The 21,034-nt window shown below is 45.9% G+C and overlaps 1 protein-coding gene across 1 annotated transcript in view; it reads left to right on the top strand.

Annotated features, from left to right (window-relative positions):
• LOC147663869 (embryonic protein UVS.2-like) overlaps positions 1–21,034 on the top strand; it is a 157,074-nt gene that overhangs the window by 29,385 nt on the left and 106,655 nt on the right. Inside the window, exons 8-10 of the mRNA XM_086950139.1 lie at positions 1,828–1,955; positions 12,949–13,070; positions 16,684–16,909. Of these exons, the coding sequence (XP_086806265.1) occupies positions 1,828–1,955; positions 12,949–13,070; positions 16,684–16,909 (476 nt within the window). The remainder of the gene's footprint in view (positions 1–1,827; positions 1,956–12,948; positions 13,071–16,683; positions 16,910–21,034) is intronic.

Below are 21,034 nucleotides of genomic sequence, written 5' to 3'. Positions count from 1 at the left end.
TGTTGGCTCTCCTGATGGAATACTTCCTCTGATAGCGGATGGAGCAGCGGCCATCTGTGGAATGACATTACAATGCCAGCCCCATTTAGGGTGAATGGGGTAATAGCTAAATTTTGTTTCCTGACCATCACCACCAGGAAAAACCTAGCAATGAGCGACAGGAAGATTATGATAATGACTCCCACAACCTGGGTGAAAACCTTTAGTAATTGAAAGGAACTACAGTGATCATGGTTCCTTTAATTGTGTAGAGATGACTGCTGGGCTGAGGTCATGTCTAATTTGGCGGATGGAGTACCATCTGGAAGGCATTCGTAATGTCCTTCTCCACCCCCTTAATCCTTCCTTCATCACACCCTAAATCATACCCAGTGATTCTGATCACATTCTGATGTGATCTCTTTAATCAGCACTGAGATTGCGGGAAATGGGAAGTAGAGGGTGATGTTTATTTCACCTTTGCTGATGGAGTGGATACAAGGAGCGGAGCTTGGTGCATATTGGAATCTCTATATGTGAAGAAGAGCACCAGAATGGTGGCTGTGTTTATTAGGGGAAGAGGGGCAATGGAAAGATGGCTTTTCTGGTGGCATGAATGCCAGCATTTGGAAGCTCCATAGGCGGTGAAAGTGAGAAAGGGCAATAGACTCATGGCTGTGTCAGTGAACATGCTCCCTCAAAGCCAAAGGTCTGTGGATGAGGAAGAGAAGTGCCACCATGGCTGTGTTGGTGAACATGATTGGTTAGGATTGTTGCTCTGTATGTGAAGCGGGGTAAGGAATGAATGCTGTGTTGGTGAACGTGATTGGTTAGGATTGATGCACTGTATGTGAAGCGGGGTAAGGAATGAATGCTGTGTTGGTGAACATGATTGGTTAGGATTGATGATCTGTATGCAAAGTGGGGTGTGGAATGATGGCTGCGTTGGTGAACATGATTGGTCAGGATTGATGATCTGTATGTGAAGAGGAGTACAGAATGATGGCCGTGTTGGTGAACATGATTGGTTAGGATTGTTGCTCTGTATGTGAAGCGGGGTAAGGAATGAATGCTGTGTTAGTGAACATGATTGGTTAGGATTGATGATCTGTATGCAAAGTGGGGTGTGGAATGATGGCTGCGTTGGTGAACATGATTGGTCAGGATTGATGATCTGTATGTGAAGAGGAGTACAGAATGATGGCCGTGTTGGTGAACATGATTGGTTAAGAATGAAGCTTTATATGTGAAGCAGGGTATGGAAAGATAACTGGGCGGGTACACATGGGCGCTACAGTATGGAACTGCCATAGATGATGAAGCAAAGAAAGTGAAGTTGAGTTGTGACTATGTCTGTGAACATGTTACCATAGAGTGGAAAGCCATTGGGTGCAGAAGGGCAGGTAAATGCTCTCTGAGTTGGTGAACATACTCAGTTTAGCGTAGAAGGGCCATTTTTGATGAATGAGGATGACTCCTCAATGCTGACGTCTCTGTCGTAAGCAGAGATGTTGTGAGACTCGAAAAGAGGATTTTTTCAAACCAGTGCTTTTTAGGATCTGAGATGCTGAGTGTGAGTGGGGGTGTAAGGTGAGCGTGTACTGCCAGCAATGGCTCAAGGCTCATGAAAAGGAGAACTAAGAAGTATTAGATTGAGCTGGGCAGGATCTGTGGGAGCTTGTTCAGTAAAAGCATTAGACAAGCAATGCTATAATCAAACACCAAATATTTCACCCTCACCTGTTCCCGCAGTAGACTCTGGACTCGCTGTAGAGTTTTTTTGGTGAATAATGAATCTGGAGGGCACCCACATAGTGGGCTTCATCTGTGATGTCTTCTGTTCCCCAGTTATGCTTACAGTAACACATCTGGACAGCCGAGCATCGTCCCCAAGCCAAATCCTGATACACCCATTGGACAGAGGGATGGGCTTAGCAACCTAGATGTTTCCAAAATCAACACCCTCTACCAGTGCAGTAAGAAGTGCATGCCTGCAGATAGATTCTGAAATTTCATAGCAGTTACAGCATGTTTTCCTCCTAGACTGTTATGTTATGTTTTTAATGATTCCAGATCAATTTCCAACAATATAATCCATGATGGGACATTTTCAGGTTTTTTTGTAGAACACAACCTATGAAATTAATTATTGTGTTTAGGGGCTACGGTTGTTAAATAAATATTATAAAATAGCAAATGCATGTAAATGCTGCAAAAAAGAATCAGAGTAAAATGTTTTAAGGTTTTCCTTAAGGTAAGCAGAGTATGTCTATTGTTTTCTTTTTATTCCTTTATTTCTCAAAGATTTACAAATCAAACAAGAAGCAAATTTCGTCATCCTGCCCCCAGGGAGGCGCATGCACGAAACACTATTGAATGTAATCAATTACTATACATACAGATCAATCAAATCACAGCACATCATTATGAATAAGTACCATTGTGGGCACTGACGTCCACAGTATTGATGTTCTGAGCTGTACCGTAGCCGATTGTGTGAATTCCCCATAGGCGGATAGCCCTGGTTCTGCACTTGTTATACCCGCCTGACCTAGTCCCCAGCGAGTTCAAACCGCAAGCGGTGTGTGGACTTGCGGCAGCTTATCACCCTCAGCCCCAGTTTGGTCCTGTGCCCTAGTTAATACGTATGTCATGTAGAGTCCCCAGAAGTTTTTAGGGCTGCTCCTGGGAGGTAATAGTTCACTGAAATTCTCTGTCTGCGTACAACAATAAAGCATATCGTGGGACCATTGTGCCATAGTTGGGGTAGGGCCACGCATCCAATGTATTGCTACAGTCCTTTTCGCCAATAGTAGGCCCATGTATACCAGTCTGCGTTTCCCTCGCGCAACTTTTTGGGAATAGCCCAGTAGAGCCAGGGCTGGGTCCGGGATTAGTGCTGCATCTATTATTTCCGCTATCTCATTGAAAATTGTTTCCCAAAATTTGTGTATTTTTCGGCAAGACCAGGCCAGATGCATAAAATCAGCCGTGGGTTCCGCACATCTATCGCAGGCTAAACGTCAGCCTGCGATAGATGTGCGGAACCCACAGCCCATAGCTGTGTAATCTCTCTGGCGTATAATATGCCCTAATGAGGTACTTGAAGTGGATTAGTCGGTGCCTACCATTTAATGAGATTCGGTGTGTACTAGTGCAGCAGTATGCCCACATGGCATCATCTATCCGCTGCTGTAGGTCACGCTGCCAATCTAGCCAGGCCTTAAAGTATTGATTTGCCCTGTGTGACATGGCCATTTTATATACGTTGGATACAATCTTACGTGGCGATTGTGCTTTGATGACATATGTGAGTTCTGCGACCTCGGGTTGGCTCTTATAGGTCATCACCCAATATACCACGCAGCGCGTGCCGAGTTCTGTGGAGTTGGAAGCGCTACAGCAGGCTGTGGGGGCCTCCCACTGCCCCAAGTCCTCCCATTGGTTAACCACACCGTTGTGGAAAAGATCACCAGCCGTCTGCAGGTACAATGTTTTAAGGCATATATCACCCCTCGTTCTCTGCAGGGGTGCAACAAGCGGGCCCACTCGAGTGGCATGTCTGGAGAATATAACAAAGCTCCCACCTGCATCTGCAATAAAAAATGCCAGGCATGCCGCGTAGCATTGATCAAGTCAAGTATCCCTGTCCTGCGATCAGGTTCCTCCATTAGTAAGGTCGGGAGTAGTAATGGTTCCGCCACTATCGCCTAAAGGCATAGGTGGGGAGCTTCCGGAGGACCGTGTATCCAATAATATGCATGTGCGCACTGCGCGGCTCTGTAATATAAATGTACGTCCGGGGCTCCTAGGCCCCCCATGTGGTATGGCAAGGTTAGTGTATGCCATCTTATCCTAGCGTGCTTGGCTGCCCAGGCTAATTTTATCAATGACGCCGTGACCCAGCTAAAAAAGGATGCAGGTAATATCATGGGGATATTCATGAATAAAAACAAAAACCGTGGTAGCACCACCATCTTCATTATGCCGACTCTGCCCATCAGGGACAGTGGCAGCCTAATCCACGTCTCCACATCTTCTTCTAACCGACTGACGGCAACGCCATAGTTGTCCCTGAAGATGACTTCCGAATCAGGGTGCACCTGAATTCCCAAGTATCTGATAGAGTACGTAGACCACTGCAATTGAAACTCTGGTTCATGCTGTTTAGTAGCAGGCCTGAGAATGAAAATAACTGACTTTTGCCAATTGACTCTTAGCCCAGATAGAGCGCCTAAGCGCACCACCTCACGTAAGACTGAGGAGAGATTATTTTAGGGATCGCATATATATAATAATGTGTCATCAGTGTACATTGACACTATCAATTCAAGTTTCGACAATCTGATGCCTCTGCAGCTGTGGTATTCTCTGAGTGCACAGCCCAGCGGCTCCGCCACTAAAGCTAGAGTACTAGAGTAGTGGGGACAGTGGACAACCCTGCCTCGTCCAACGAGTGATGTTAAAAGGTTTCGTCACCAAATTGCCAATTCGAACTCTGGCAGAAAGTTGTTTATACAGAACGCCTATCAGGTGCAGAAATACTGGTCGCAAACCCATCCTACTGAAGACTTGATGCAAGATGGTCCACTCGACTGAGTTGAAGGCCTTCTCCATATCCAAAAAGACTGCAACTGTCTTAGTGTCTTGCCTGGTGTGCTGTAGAGCCCCCAAGACAGTACGTAAATTCTAAGTGAGGTTCCTATCCAGGACAAACCCAGCCGGCTCAGGGGCAAGGATTTTTGCAAAGATTTTTGTATCTACATTTAGCAAGGAGAGCGGTCGGTAGGACACACACTCCTCCGGCTGCTTCCCGGGTTTAGGTATAGCCACTATCACTGCCTCCCTCATTGTGGACGGCATTTCGCCAGTTTGACACATGTCGTCAAAGAGGGCAGACAGATGCGATAGGAGAATATCAATGAATGCTCTGTAGAAGGACACTGTGAGGCTGTCCGTCCCAGGTGCACTGCCAGCTCGCATTCCGGTCAGGGCTAGGACTATCTCGTCCCTTTCCACTGGTCTCATCAGGAATTCCTGATGTGTATTCGTGAGGAAAGGCAATTTAATGTAGGAGAGATAATCCGTGATTTCTTCTTCAGACCCAATAGAACATGTGGAATACAATTCTGCGTAGTAACTTCTAAAGCGCTCCGCTATATCTATCTCCTCTGTCAGCACCTCACCTTCCGCCGATTTGAGTTCCGAAACTAGTACTTTACTGCGGCGCCTCCGTAGTAACTGTGCCAGGACTGCTCTCGGTCTCTCCCCCTCCCCATACGCACAAGCCGTGGCATATTTGCCTAAATGTTTAAGTTCAGATCCGCTATGTCATGGTATTCCTCCAAAAGTGTCTGAATTTCCGAGGCCACTGCATCATCCACACTTAACAGTTGATGCCGCTCCAGCTCGCCCAGTTTCTTCTTTAGGTCGTCCAGGTGCTTGCGAATGTCTCAGAGAACTCCCGAGTGCTTAGCCATAGCTATGCCCCAAATGTAAGCTTTAAAGGCTGAGTCTAACAGCGAGTATGGGGGAAATCGCCATGTGAACGGTGGTATACCTTTCTTGGAGGTAGTGATCGCTGTCAACAGGGGGGAATGGTCCGACAATGTACGGGGAAGTACCCTGTATTCCCTCACTTCTTCGTACAGGGGAGTGGATCCAGCCAATAGTCTATCCTGGAATGGAGATTATAATAAGCAGAGTAATGCGTATACCCCCCTTTAAGTGGCAACCGCAAGCGCCACACATTGCGCATATCTAAGCGAAGCAATTTGCATTCCAGCGCCTTAGCGGCAGCTGTGGGGCGTCTCTCCAGGCCCCAGACCTATCCACTTCAGGGTTCTGAACCAGATTTAGGGTCCCTCCCCAGAGGAACCTACTGTCCATCTATTTCGTGGCTACAGTCCCCTGAGCCTCAAAGAAGTCAGGGCAGTCGTAGTTTGGACCGTAAATGTTCACACGGACAAGTACATCCCCCTCCCCTGACATCTAGATATTGTATATCTTCCGTCCCTGTCCATGTCTAGTGGTGTTAGAGGGTACGGAGATTTAGGGTTGGTCCATGTGATTACCCCCCCCCCTGGCATGTGTAGTAAAACCTGAGGCGTGTATATTGTCACGCACACCTCTGCTGCATAGGAGGGGGCTATCGTTTGGTAGCTGCATCTCTTGTAGCAAGGCTACGTCTATAGCATGATTGCGTTGATGGTGTATAAACTTACGGAGTTTTCTGTGGTCATTTAAGCCCCTGACATTCCACGTGAGCGCTTCGACTGGCATGTTAGTGCAGTTGCTACTAGGTGCCCCCATCCCACTTGTTTGGTCTCATCTCGCAATTTGACTATCGACAACATTCACTTACATCATGCATGTGCATAGTTAAAACATCTCTTTGGAAGGACATCCGTTTGCTTCTGAACTCCCACCCACCCCCCTCCCACAGCTGACCTCCCCCAACATGGCTGCAAACATTTCCCCTCTCCCTCTTCTCCCCCTCCCTTTCCATCCCCGAGTACAAGGAACAGTCCCAGGTGTGTTTCACGCGTGGGCAGAGGTTGCTCATCCAGCAAGGCGTACTATCCGGCCTCCATGTAGCCTCTCTCAAGGTACCGTCTACAACATCTTGTGCAACTGCCAGTTATATAGTAATCCCCCCACCCGCTCCCTTTCCACTGTCCATGTGGCAAAGTTCAGGGCGCCTTGAAAGGTACCCCCTCCAGACCGTGTCCGCCGAGCCATGCATCTCAGTCCAAGTCAAATATACCCCACTTATGTTCAGAGCCTTAGCTCCGTCAGTATCCTCAGTGGCCCTCAGTGAGCTGGTTCTTTCCGTGCGTGGGACCCGGGTATGTAATTAAGCATATACTTTATGCTTCCCCCACCCCTCTGTCCCCCACTTTCAAACATCACGTCCAACTTTATCACTGGGCAAAGACCATACTTATCGCACTCTGCCACCAGCTACAGGTCAATCTTGCTCCTCCAGCCGCCCTCCTGCCGCCTCGTCTAGCAGCTGCTGCTCCGGACTTGAACATAGTTCTCTCTACCAGTCTTTCAGCGCCTTCTGCAGGGCCTTCGGGTCTGTGAAGATGTGAGTTTGTCCCTGCCTGTTGACAAGTAGCATTGCATGGTATAGCATGGCGTAGTCCAGTCCGAGTTTGCAAAGTTGTTTTTTCATCGGGGCAAACTGTCATCACGCCTCCTGGACTCTTATCGTAAAATCAGGGAACAACGAGATCACGGAACCTTCATATCCCAATGGCTGCTTCTCCCTAGACAACTTCAACGTGACATCTTGATCTGGGTAGTTGAGTAGTTTATGGGGTGGGGTGGTGCCCCTGGGGGCGGCCAAGGCCCCAATGAACGGTGCGCTCTTTCTACCACAAACATATTTGAGAACGAGTCTTCCCCCAGCAAGGTCTTCAGCAGCTTCTCTGTGAATTGCTACATATTGCCAGTATGTGTGTTCTCCGGAAGTCCCGTTACTATAAGGTTGCAGCGCCGGGAACGTGCTTCTAAGTCTTCAGTCTTGTCCTGTAGGACCCGCAGCACTCTTCCTAATTGTTTGTGGTCAGAGTCGAGGGTGGTGTGCACTTCCTCGACCTCCGTGAGCCTCTATTTGGACATGCCCAGCCTCTCAGCATGTTTATCCAACCTCTCAGCCATGTGGTCCATTCTATAGGATAGTGCATCCATGTTCGTTGTGAGGTTAGTGATACCACTCTGCAGGCTTTTCTCCATAGCGACTAGTATTCCCTGGATATCTGGTCCGCGGTCCTCCGAAGACTGGGCGTGTATTCTGGAGGCTTCCTCAGTAGACGCGTCACTGGACTTAGACATCTTCTGTTCAAATGATAGCTTTGGCTGTGCCCTGTCCACTCTTCCCATCGTGGCAGCTTGCTGACCTCACAACCGGCCGACTCTACCAAGTCAGTGGGGCAGCTCTGCAGCAGAGGGAACCAAACGTACTTTAGTATGTCTATTGTTAATATACAGAGGCAGTACATGCAAAATCTTTTGGCCCGTTAGCAAGAATTTGCAGTTTCCTTTTCCCTGTATGTCAGACAGACTGATGCTGTTTCCTTGATGTACTTGAAAATAAGGAATGCTTTGCTGAAAATAATGACCTTTTGGATAAGGCTTTAGGATGGGCACAAATGAAGTCTTGTTTGTTGATATACTACAATATATCCATAGTTTTAAAACGTCATCTCTACCAAGTCTTGAGCATGTCCCATTTTAGCAGTTTGATTTTTGGAATCCCACTCATAAAGTTTAATCCAGGATTGAATCAGTCAGTGTCAGTGAACGAGATATGATTTTGTGATATTTGTTTTGGCTGTAGGCAATATCTATTTAAGTTGTCTTATGATGAATCAACCTGTACACACTACAGAGCCTCAAGTTCAGTTCTGCATTCCAGATGACCCTCAGCTTTTTTAGCTTTCTTTTTGAAGGTCGATGGTAGATCAAATAACACTGGAGGCTAAGCGAGGTAATTCAGGAGACTGTGACTTGAGGCTATGGAGAACAGCTCAGCTTTTGCTATATTTATCATGAGCCCAATTATATTGATCCCATGGCCCACGGGACTGACACGTGCACATAGATCGGTATGTCATCAACAAATATGCATTATTTCAGGACTCTGGGATTAATGATACAAAATAGCAGCTTGAAAAACAAGAAAATGAGGAAGAAAGGATGAATCCTGGGGCACGCCACATTCAGCCTTTACTCTGATGATTCAAAGGACTCAAGTCTGACACTTTCTGTCTGTCCTCTTAGAAAATTATCGGAATCATTCTATAGCTGTATCTGACACAGTAGGCATGGTTCAGAGCTGGTCAAGAAGAAGGATCTAACAATATTAGTCAATATAAAGAAATGTCACCTTCATCAGCTAAGTCATGAATCTAGCACTGTCTTATTGCTCTGCTGAGTACTAAAAATGCAACCGATAGTCCCTCTTTGTTTTGCCTGCTATTAGGAAATCTCAGCAGCTATCTCCTGATGAGATCCCAGTATTAATCCCTTTCATGAATTCCAGCCTTTTGTCTCATCCTGATGCGATCCCAGCATTAATCCTCTCTTAGTTAGGATCACAGCCCTTGTCCCCAGTGGGATCCCATATTTTTTGGGGGGTGTATCGTAGCCTTCATCATATACCATGATGCCAGCATTTATTCACTTGATCAGATCTCAGTATTTGTCCTATGATAGGATCCCAGCATTTATCACTTATTGGCCCAGCAATTATTGGCCACTAAAATCCGGAATTGTATTGCCTCAATGGGTTCCTGCATGTATCTGGATACCAGCATTTATCCCCCAATGTTATCACCTGACTAGATTCCAACATGTATCCCCTAACTGCATTTATCTACAGCTTTGGATTCCACCATTTATCCACTGTTTGGATTCCAGCATTTATACCCTTATTTGATTCCAGCATTTATTCCCTGTTTGGATTCAAGAATGTATCCCCTGATTGGATTCCAGCATTTATCCCCTGACTGGATCCAGCATTTATCCCCTGACTGGATCCCAGCATTTATCCTTGGTGCAATGTCAGTATTCAGTTGAAGAGAGTATTCCAACATTTTTTCCCTAATGAGATCCCAGCATTAATCTCCCGGCATAGATTCAGTGTATCCTGTATTTTACTACGAATCGGATCCCAGCCTAGTTATGTAAATAGGATCCCACTATTTATTTCTGGCTTCAATGTCAGCTTTGGTCTACTGACAGGATCCTTAATGATCAATGATCTCCTGATATGATACCAGGACATATTTCCTAATAGGTTCTCAGTATTGATGCCTTAATTTGACTGATACACAATGGAATCCCAGGATGCATAGGATCATAGTAACCTGGCTCCAACGATGAGATGTCATCATTGACCTTTTATAAGATCTGTGCATTAATCTATTCATTGAGTCCTTGCATTCATGCCCTTATTTTGGCTGGTTATATTATGTTTTAATGATTCCAGTTCAATTTAAACTAAAATCATCCTTCATGGTTCATTGTTTTTGTTTATTTGTAGAGCTCACACTATGAAGTAAATTATTATGTTTAGGTGGCAGGATCTCTAAATAAATAGCATAACATACTATATAAATGTAAGTGCCCCAAAAAAGAACACACATGAATGTTTTAAGGCTTTCCTAAAGGTAAGCAGAGAATGTCTATTCTTAATATCCATTAGCACTACATTCAAAATCTTTGGACACACCAGCAAGAATCTGCAGTCTCCCTTCCACTGAAGTTCAGTTCTTGCAACATGAAGAAGATATAAGCCACAAGAGCCTTAGTTGCAGGAGGGAAGATGTCTAGTGGTTTTACCCAACAGACAGTCTGGTGCTGTTTCCATGTTGGACTTCAAAACAAGGAATTCTGTTTTGAAGATGATGACTGTTTGGATAGGGCTTTTGGATGGGTACCAATAAAGTCTAGCCTGCTGATGAATGACAATGTATTCCTAGTTTTAAAACAAGTCATGTCACTATGTCTTGCAAATGTTGCATCTTAGTAATTAGATTTTTGGATGCTCACTCATAAAGGAATTTGTTTAATCCAGGATTAAATCAGTCAGTGAACCAGACATGACTTTGTGATATTTGTTTTGGATGTAGGGCAATGCCTGTTGCAGTTGTCTTAAGCTGAATAAACCTATAGCACTACATTGCTGATGTGAGCCTCAAATTCTGTTCCCCAGATGACCCCCAACCTGTTAGATTTCTTAATGAAGGTGCATGGGATCTCAAATAAAGTCAGCGGGCAAAGCAAGTTTATTCAAGTGTTTGTGACATGAGCCTAAGCAGAGCATCTCAGTTTGTGCTCACTAAACGTGGGCCCACTTCTATTCATCCACATGGCCACATAATTTAGACCTTGTTTAAGGGCAAATAACCCGTTGATCAGGCCCCACACATGCAGATGGATGAGTATGTCATAAGCAAATACACAATATATTCAGGTCTCTGGCTCTGATGATAGAAAATACTAGCTTGAAATGCAAGAGACAGGGGAAGAAATTGTGAACCCTGGGGTCCCCACATTCAACTTTCCTCCCTGCTGTCCTGAATGTCCTGACCTGACATTTTGTGTATGTCCTGTCAGGTAATTATCAGAACCATTCTAGCACTTCATCCAACACAGTGCCTTTCTGAGCTGGTCAAGCAGTAGCTCATAGTCCAATGTGTGGTATGTGACTGATACATCTAACAGTATCAGCCAAGATAAAGATGGTTCACCATCTTTAGCAAAGGCAGGCAACTAAAACTGTGCTATTGTCCTGCTCAGACTTAAAACCTACTCCAATTGCCACTCTCTGTTCTTCCTGCTGATAGGATGAAATCTCAGCATTTATCTGTTGATAAGATCCCAGTATTTATACCCTGGCTGAATGACAGCCTTTGTATTCTCGTGATGTAATCCGAGCATTTATTCTCTGATAGGATCTCAGCACTTGTTCCTCGATGGGATTGCAGATTGGACCACAACATTTATCACATGACTTGATGCCAGCATTTATCTCCTGATGGGATCCCAGTGTTGATCCCCTGATAAGAACCCAACATTTATCTCAATTGGATTTCAGCATTTATTCCCTGATTGGATTCCAGCATGTATTTCCTGATTGGATTTAAGCATTTATTCCATGATTGGATCCCATTATTTATTCCCTGATTGGATTACAGCCATTATTCCCTGATTGGCTTCAGACATTTATTCCCTGATTGGATTCCAGCAGTTATTTTCTTATTGGATCCTAGCATTCATCCCTAGTGAGATGCCAGCATTCATTCCATGATGGTATCCCATTGTTAAATTACTTATGGATCCCAGTATTCAACTCCCAGCATAGATTGAGTGGATCCGGAAAATTGCTACTAATTGGATCCCAGCATTCATATGTAAACAGGATCCAACTATTTCATTCTGGCTATGGTTTCAGTATTAGTCTACTGACAGGATCCTTACTGACCTTACTGAGAAGATACCAGGACATATTTCCTAGTAGGACCCATTACTGGTGCCTTAATTTGATTGAACAACTGACACATGATGGAATCCCTGCATTCTTAGACTCACAGCATCCTGCCTACAGCCACCAATGAGACCCCATCATAGAGCTTTTTTGAATCCGAGCATTTATCTACTGATTTTATCCACGCATTCATACCTTGTTGGAAATCCAACATTCTTCTCCCTTAAAAGACATCCTGGAATACATATCATGGAGCGATCCCAGTATCAATTCACTGATGGGATCCTACCATCCATCCACTAGTGGGATCCCATTTTTAAATTTCTGAAGAAATGCCATAATTTATCCTCTGACTGAATCTCACCATTCTTAACCTGATGAGATCAGAGAAATAATTCATTTGTAATGGAAAAATGTTCCTCTTATGTTGGTGTTTCAGATGGTTTTAATGTTAGAGTTCTGCAAAGCCCCTGTTTGTTCCCTTTATGGAGTTTGCATTAGTAGTGAAGTGGATTTATAGCTATATACACCATGTATGTTCCTTTTGATCTGAATACACAACTCACTAAAGACAAGTACAGAGAAAGTGGAGTAATAAAAAGATTTTGTTCTTGGTGCGAAATTATTTGCTTTTTCAGAGTTTCTTTTTTATCTATGTCTCTGAAAACCTATCCTCCCCCTACGACCATTTTATCTGCACCCGGCAGTTTGAGTTGAATCTCATTGTGCCTTGTGTAGTTTTTGGTACCTACTTATGATCTTTCGCCTACTTCCATATCATTGTGAAGACCTGCACCAGCCACAAAGATCATTGCTTAGATCAAGGACTTCTTCTTGGTGGAGGTACAAGATGCCTTCTTGAATACCAGTGAACATAACTGTGAAATTCAGGTTAGGAGTTGTTAAAGCTTTATCTGTCAGGGTCATTGTGCAGTTTCAAGACATCTAATTTTTATATTTGGTTTCAGATTTGTGCAGCACTCTTCTCACAGACCCAACCGGCAGCCTGACATCACCCAATAACCCTTCCTCGTACCCTAACAACGTCCACTGTGTCTACTTGATCCGAGTGCCTTCCGATAGTGATAAGGTAATGAAGTCAGTCTCGCTTTCCTCCTCCAAGAGTCCTAGCTGTCTGGAGGTGGAGCTTAGAGTAGTGCACTGGGTTAGGACCTGACTGATTGGTGGCAGAGGCAGCTGCTGAGACAGGTCACTATGGTTAGAGTGGAGAATCAACGTGGAGAAGAATCTGTCCTTGGAATGTTCTCTCCAACGATGTTAGTACTATAACCAAAGAGCTTTGAAGAAGAACCAATCAGAAGGCATTGTTGAAACTTACAGTAGTGCTGCTATAGCAGAGTAGATGGAATAAACCTTCAAGAGTGGGTCTGCATGGGGCAACTAAGTTAGACTTTAATAAAGTTCAAATTGGGCTTTAAAAAAATGCCACATGGGAGTAGTAAACAAAGGTGAGAGAGAATCCCAGAGGAGTTCCCCAAAGGATATGGACATGTAAGGCTAAATCTATTAATGGACAGTGTAGCAGAACAGAATTCTGGGGTGCACAGCGACAGGTATCCTCTGAGTGTATGGGACAAGAATATTGAGTCTTGAATATATCGCTACAAAAAAATTATAGCAAAAACATCAGCTACCGAAATATGGTTAAGGTCAATATAGGTATAGGTAAGTATAGACATACAATACTTAATTTCACATTTATCTTGACAATATATGGATATATGGCTTTAAGGTAAGGTGATGTGGAGAGTAGTTAATCTATACTAAGCTATACATACTCAGGATGTTGCGATAGTTGAGATTCTGGCTGCAATGTTTTTATTCGTGATATTTCTCTGCTCGATATTCTAACGTACAACCCTTGCACAAAGCAGGATCTTCCCATCTCAATATGGAAATCCCTCATGAGATTTCATCTGAAGGTCAGCAGCCTTCTTTGTTTCGTTGGTCTTCTGCTCATTCAAAGGTTGGACGCAGCTATTGATAATCCAGAGGCAGTGCCCGAGAGGTCTAGGAGCCCAATGAGGAGCCAACTGTACTAAGTGTCTTGAAGCTTACACCAGCCTAGCTCTCGCAGAGACTCCTTTAAGTACGTGGTCTTGGGAGGTACAGCTTAGCATGGACAATCAAGATTCCAGGGGTCTGAGAGGATTGTGCAATGCTTATACAACGCAACATCGCACATGCACAACGCAATCCTCTACGGCAGATTTACGTGGCTCAAATTGGCTTTATAAATCTGGAGTATGGCAATGCAGCACAAATGGCTGTGATGCCTGACTCTACCCCGCGTGGGCGTTCCATGGATGTTGCAGTGGGTGTTCCCACACAACTCCCAATGATGTGGATGCATTCCCAGATTTACTAGGACTGTTAAACCTGGAAGTGTGCCAAAATCGTACGCCTCCCATGGAAGGCATAACAAGAACAAATACCTCTATACCTTTTTGTTTTTCCCTCATTCTATGTCGGCTGCATTCCGTAGCACACATAAAAAGAGGAAAACATCTCTCAGGATTATTTTTGTGCAGGAAGACGCTCCTGTCTGCACAAAATAACCGTGCCTACAACACAGGCACCCTTGCACCATCGAGCAAGGGTGCCTGTGTTGGTGCTAGGCTGCCAAACTGGCGCCCGCACAGGGGAAGAGGACAGGAATGTGCCATATTGGATAAATACGGAAAACGAAAGGAGCCAGGCCCTAATGGACAGATGAAGAGGCTGGACCCTATTATACTCAATACACCAAAAGATTGCCTCTTTCACCTACATTTATAACCACACTTGCGGAAAAGTTGAGCACGCTATTAATCGTATTCAACAAGGTATATTTATTTTTACCAAATCAATTCTGGAATTAATCAAAATTCAAAACAACATATTTTCACACACATAAAGACACATAGGTAGATTAATTATTTACACCATAAATATCAAATTCATACAAAAATACAAATATGATCCTGATTCTGTTTGACAAAACCATTTAGAACAGAAATAAGTGAAAATTCTAAAACAAACAGAACATTTCAAACATGTGTAACATACAAAGGAACATTTTCAACTGTGGGGGACGAATAAAGCAAAAAAGTAATGAAAAAAGAGAAAAGGGAAGGTAGAAAAGAAGCAAAGTTAATTTGTGAATTTTGCAACAGCAAAGGTGCTGCTGTCTCGAAATAAATCAAAGCAACTCCTTTCTAACTGGCCGACGCGTTTCGATTCCAGTAAAAGATTTCTGGAATCTCATCAGGGCACAAAAAGTTCTGTCAGATTGTAGGAATTGTAGAAATGCACATAGTTTCTGGTTGTGCAACGTGAGGCTTCTTAGGCATATAGTCAAACAGTGGACTGGGGGTCACCGTCAAAAGGCGAATGTCTGAATCCCGCCTACCGGCACAGAACGCCAGAAGGCAGAGATCTACGAGGACACAGCGGATGCCTCCTTAATGTCGAAGCCATGATGGGAAATTCAAGATAGCCTGCCACGAAGCGGCAAGCGGCGCTTTAAAAAAATAAAGCGCGAAAACTCCACGCTCTGCCCTTCTCCTCATTGAGAGTACAACGGTGACATAGCGCCGGTAGGCGGGATTCAGACATTCGCCTTTTGACGGTGACCCCCTGTCCACTGTTTGACTATATGCCTAAGAGGCCTCACGTTGCACAACCAGAAACTATGTGCATTTCTACAATTCCTACAATCTGACAGAACTTTTTGTGCCCTGATGAGATTCCAGAAATCTTTTACTGGAATCGAAACGCGTCGGCCAGTTAGAAAGGAGTTGCTTTGATTTATTTCGAGACAGCAGCACCTTTGCTGTTGCAAAATTCACAAATTAACTTTGCTTCTTTTCTACCTTCCCTTTTCTCTTTTTTCATTACTTTTTTGCTTTATTCGTCCCCCACAGTTGAAAATGTTCCTTTGTATGTTACACATGTTTGAAATGTTCTGTTTGTTTTAGAATTTTCACTTATTTCTGTTCTTAATGGTTTTGTCAAACAGAATCAGGATCATATTTGTATTTTTGTATGAATTTGATATTTATGGTGTAAATAATTAATGTACCTATGTGTCTTTATGTGTGTGAAAATATGTTGTTTTGAATTTTGATTAATTCCAGAATTGATTTGGTAAAAATAAATATACCTTGTTGAATACGATTAATAGCGTGCTCAACTTTTCCGCAAGTGTGGTTATGAATGTAGGTGAAAGAGGCAATCTTTTGGTGTATTGAATATTGGATAAATACAGCACATTCCTGCCCGCTCCCTGTGATTCAGGGCAGTGCAGCAACTTGACTTGTTGCGCTGCCCTGTGCCACAATCTTCTTAAATATGGCCCCTTGTGTGTAACTTCCTCACATCACAGACCTGAGCTTCAGCAGAGGTTTGGTTCCAAGAAGAGGCACAATGAGAGAAGACAGGAGGTGCAGGGACAACATAAGGGTGTCATGTCTCTTTGAACACACAACAGGAGTGGAGGGAATGTGGGGAAAAAGGAGGGTATAAACAGAAGCAGTCACTGACTTAAAGAGTCGAGGTAAAGGAACGCAGGTATTTTCTGAGAGTCAATGCAAAATCACTGGCTGAGTCTACGCTGGGATATCTTTCAAAAACTGATAAAGGCTAGAAAGTTCTAGACACTCTAGAAATTGTATGTCTAATTTATTGCTCTTTCTTCTCAGGTTCTTCTGCAGTTTGATGCCTTCGATCTCCAATCATCCCCAAACTGTGCCTCGGACTACCTCAAAATTTATGATGGCAACAGTAAGGCAGCCCCAGTATTACTCAGCAACGTGTGTGGGACCCGACAGCTCCAGTCAGTCACCTCTTCTGGAAATGAAATGCTGCTGGAGTTTGTGACGGACGGCTCCATCACCGCCAGTGGGTTCCGGGCCTCCTACAGCAATGGTACAGTCCTTGGTGTCAGGTTACTGTCAGACTGGGAGAAGGAATGCAGAGGCCCCCTACAGCAATAGTATGGTCCTTTATTTCAGGCTGCTCTCATGCAGGGAGGAGGAATACAGAGGCCTCTTACAGCACTTGTATGGTTCTTTATGTCGGGGACACTCTCAGTCAAGGAAGGGAGGTCGCAAAGGCCTCCTATGGCAATGGTAGTCAAGTCAAGTCAAGTCAAACAATTTATATAGCGCACTACATACCCAGAGGGTTTCAAGGCGCTAAGGAGGGGGAGGAGGATTACTTGTCAAATATCCACGTTTTAAGCTGCTTTCTGAACGTTAGGTGATTCTGGGTGAGGCGAAGGTAAGCTGGGAGTGAGTTCCATGTTTTGGCAGCTAGGTATGAGAAGGATCTGCCTCCCATGGTGGTCTTGTTGATGCGAGGTACAGTGGCGAAGGCTTGGCTGGAAGAGCGAAGTTGGCGGGAGGGGGTGTAGAAGGACAGTCGAGAGTTGAGGCAATCTGGTCCGATGTCGTAGAGTGATTTGTGTGCGTGGGTAAGCAGTCGGAAAGTAATCCTCTTATTGACGGGTAGCCAGTGGAGGTCTTTAAGGTGACCAGAGATGTGTTCGTTGCGTGGGATGTCTAATATGATTCTGGCTGAGGCGTTTTGGATTCGTTGTAGTTTCTTCTGGAGTTTAGCGGTGGTGCCTGCGTAGAGGGTGTTTCCGTAGTCCAGTCGGCTCGTGACTAGAGCGTGGGTGACTGTTTTTCTTGTTTCGGTGGGGATCCAGCGAAATGTTTTTCTGAGCATGCGAAGAATGTTAAAGCAGGAAGAGGATACGGCGCTGACTTGTCTGTTCATTGAGAGTGAAGAATCCAGGATGACGCCAAGGTTCCGTGCGTGGTTGGTCGGGATGGGTGCATTTCCGAGGGCTTCCGGCCACCAGGAGTCGTCCCATGCAGAGGGGGATTTACCTAAGATGAGGACTTCTGTTTTGTCTGAGTTCAGTTTCAGACGGCTTTGTTTCATCCATTCGGCGACTTCTTTCATTCCTTCGTGTAGGTTAGTTTTGGCGGTGCTGGGGTCATTGGTGAGAGAAAGGATCAGTTGAGTGTCATCCGCGTAAGAGATGATGTTGAGGTTGTGTTGGCGGGCGATGGCCGCAAGGGGGCTCATGTATACGTTGAAGAGGGTGGGACTGAGTGAGGATCCTTGTGGTACGCCGCAGATGATTTCAGAGGCTTCGGACTTGAATGGTGGGAGGCGGACTCTCTGGGTTCTTCCGGTGAGGAACGAGGTGATCCATTCCAGTGCCTTTCCTTGGATTCCGATGTTTCTGAGGCGTTGTAAAAGGGTGCTGTGGCAGACTGTGTCGAAGGCTGCAGAGAGGTCGAGGAGGATGAGGGCGACTGTGTCTCCATTGTCCAGTAGAGTTCGAATGTCGTCTGTTGCTGCGATGAGGGCGGTCTCAGTGCTGTGTTTGGCTCGGAAGCCAGATTGTGAGGGGTCGAGTGATTTGTTGGCTTCGAGGAAGGCGGCGAGCTGGTTGTTGACAGCTTTCTCGATGACTTTGGCCGGGAATGGAAGAAGCGAGATGGGGCGGTAGTTTTTGAGTTCGGTGGGGTCTGCTGTTGGTTTTTTCAGAAGGGCGGTGAGTTCAGCGTGTATCCAGTCTTCTGGGAAGGTAGCGGAGTTGAAGGAGCAGTTGATGACGTCTCGGAGGTGCGGAGCTATGACGGAGTCTGCTTTGTTGAAGATGTGGTGAGGGCATGGGTCTGTGGGGGATCCAGAGTGGATGGAATTCATCAGGCGGATGGTGTCCTCAGTGGAGATTGGGTTCCAGGCGTTAAGGGTGTTAACGGGGGGAAGATGGTCAGCTGATGGTAGGGTGGGTTGGCTTCCGGGTTGGTTGTCGAAGCTGTTGTGGATGTCAGCAATCTTGTTGTGGAAAAACGAAGCTAGGGAGTCGCAGAGGGTTTGAGAGGGGGTGATGTCGTTGGAGTTGGCCGAGGGGTTGGAAAATTCCTTGACGATGTTGAAAAGTTCCTTGCTGTTGTGGGCGTTGTTGTCCAGTCGATCCTTGAATGCTGTTTTCTTGGCTTTTCGGATCAGTTGGTGGTGAGTACGGATGGCGCTTTTGAAGGCGTCCTTGTTGCTGGTGGATGGGTCTTTTTTCCAGGCCTTTTCAAGGGAGCGGCACAGTTTCTTGGACTTCTTGAGATCATCGTTGAACCATGAGGCCTTCTTGATGCCAAGTTTGTGTTGACGTATTTTCAGTGGTGCTAAGGTGTCGGCGGTGTTGGATAACCAGAGGGTGAGGTTGGAGGCGGCTTCGTTGGCGTTAGAAGAGAGGGCTGGGGAGGTTTGAAGGAGCGATGTGGATATCTGCTCCGTGGTGATTTTGTTCCAGTTTCGTTGTAGAGTTGGTTGGGGGTGGATGATGGGTTTCGGCTTGTTGTAGGTGAAGTGAACGCAGCTGTGGTCAGTCCAGAGGAGATTCGTAGTGTGGCTGAAGGAGACATGATTGCTGGAGGTGAAGATGGGGTCGAGTGTGTGGCCTGCGATGTGGGTGGGGGAAGTGACCAGTTGTTTAAGTCCGAGGTTGGTGAGGTTGTCCAAGAGGGTGGTGGTGTTGCGGTCGTTGATCGTTTCAAGGTGGAAGTTGAGGTCTCCCAGGAGGATGTAGTCTTTGGAGGGGAGTGCGTGTGGGGTGATGAAGTCCGTGATGTCTTCACTGAATTTTGCGCGGGGTCCTGGTGGTCTGTAGAGGAGGGTGCCTCTGAGTGTGGTTTTGGGGTCGATGTGGATCTGGAAGTGAAGGTGTTCGGAGTTGGCGAGGTTGGCGTCCGAGCTGGTTGAGATGCGGATTGATTTCTTATGGACGATAGCGATTCCACCTCCTGTATGGTCGGTGCGGTCCTTGCGTGTGATCTTATAGTCATCAGGGATAGCGATGGCGATGTCGGGGGCGGAGGAAGCGTTCATCCATGTTTCTGTTAGGAAGGCGACGTCAGGAGAGATGGTGTCTAGTAGGTTCCAAAGGTCAATGGCGTGCCTGTGGACTGAGCGGGTGTTGAGAAGGATGCATTGTAGGTGGTTGGGGTCGAGAATCTGTGTTGTGGTCGTAGCGGAGATGTTGTAGGTGCTGCTAAATTTGCAGGAGTAGCAGGAGAAAGGTCCATGGGTGTGTCCAGGAGCGGCTTGGACGCAGTTGGGGGGACGGCCGGGGTTGAGGGCTAGGAGGGTGGCGGCATCGTAGGTAATGCGGGAGGGCTGGGCAGCTCGAGGGCGCGGACGGGCGTAGACGGGCTTACCTTTGGCGCACCTTCGGTGCGGATTGATGGTGGGGCGGTCTCTGAAATGGGAGAGACGAAGCAAGGACTTCTACAGCAATACTAAGGTCCTTGGTGGCAGACCACTCTTAGTCGAGGGAGTGAGTTGTAAAGGTCTTCTACAGCAATGATAGGGCCCTTGGTGTGACGCTCTCACAGACAGAGGAGGTAGGATGGCAAGTGTCAGTGCGGACTCAGTCAGGCAAGGGAGATTGCAAAGGCCTCCGACAGCAATGGTACAGTCCTTGGTCTCAGGCCGCTCTCAGTTAAGGGAGTCGGATGTAAAGGCTTCTAACAGCAATGGTACAATCATTGGTGTCTAGGTGCTCTCAGAAAGAGGAAGCAGGTCACAAAGTCCTCCTACAGCAATGGTACGGTCCTTGGAATCAGGCCGCTCTCAGTTAAGGGAGTGGGTTTAAAGTCTTCCTAAAGCATGGAATGGATCTTGGTGTCAGGGCGCTCTCAAAAAGGGAGTGGGTTGTATGGTACAGGCCTTGGTGTCTGGCACTTTCAGATAGAGGAGGTGGAATGGCAAGGGTTCCTACAATAATGGTACGCTCCTTAGTGTTGGGCGCTCTCAGTCAGAGGAGGGAGGTAGGTTGCAGAGGCCTCCTATGGCAATGGTATGGTCCTTGGTGTTGGGGCGCTCTCAGTCAGGAGGGGGAGGTCCTACAGCAATGATATGGTCCTTGATGTCGGGCCACTCTCAGACAGGGAAGGAGGAAGCAAATGCCTCTTGTTGGGACCCAGTGAGCTGTGCTCCCAATCCCCTTGACTCTGGAAAAGGAGCTGGGGTGGT

The sequence above is a fragment of the Lissotriton vulgaris genome, unplaced genomic scaffold (assembly GCF_964263255.1).
Source record: "Lissotriton vulgaris unplaced genomic scaffold, aLisVul1.2 SCAFFOLD_613, whole genome shotgun sequence".
NCBI classification, from domain to species: domain Eukaryota; kingdom Metazoa; phylum Chordata; class Amphibia; order Caudata; family Salamandridae; genus Lissotriton; species Lissotriton vulgaris.
The sequence above is the reverse complement of the archived record's forward strand: the minus strand, read 5'-3'. Positions and strand labels throughout refer to the sequence as shown.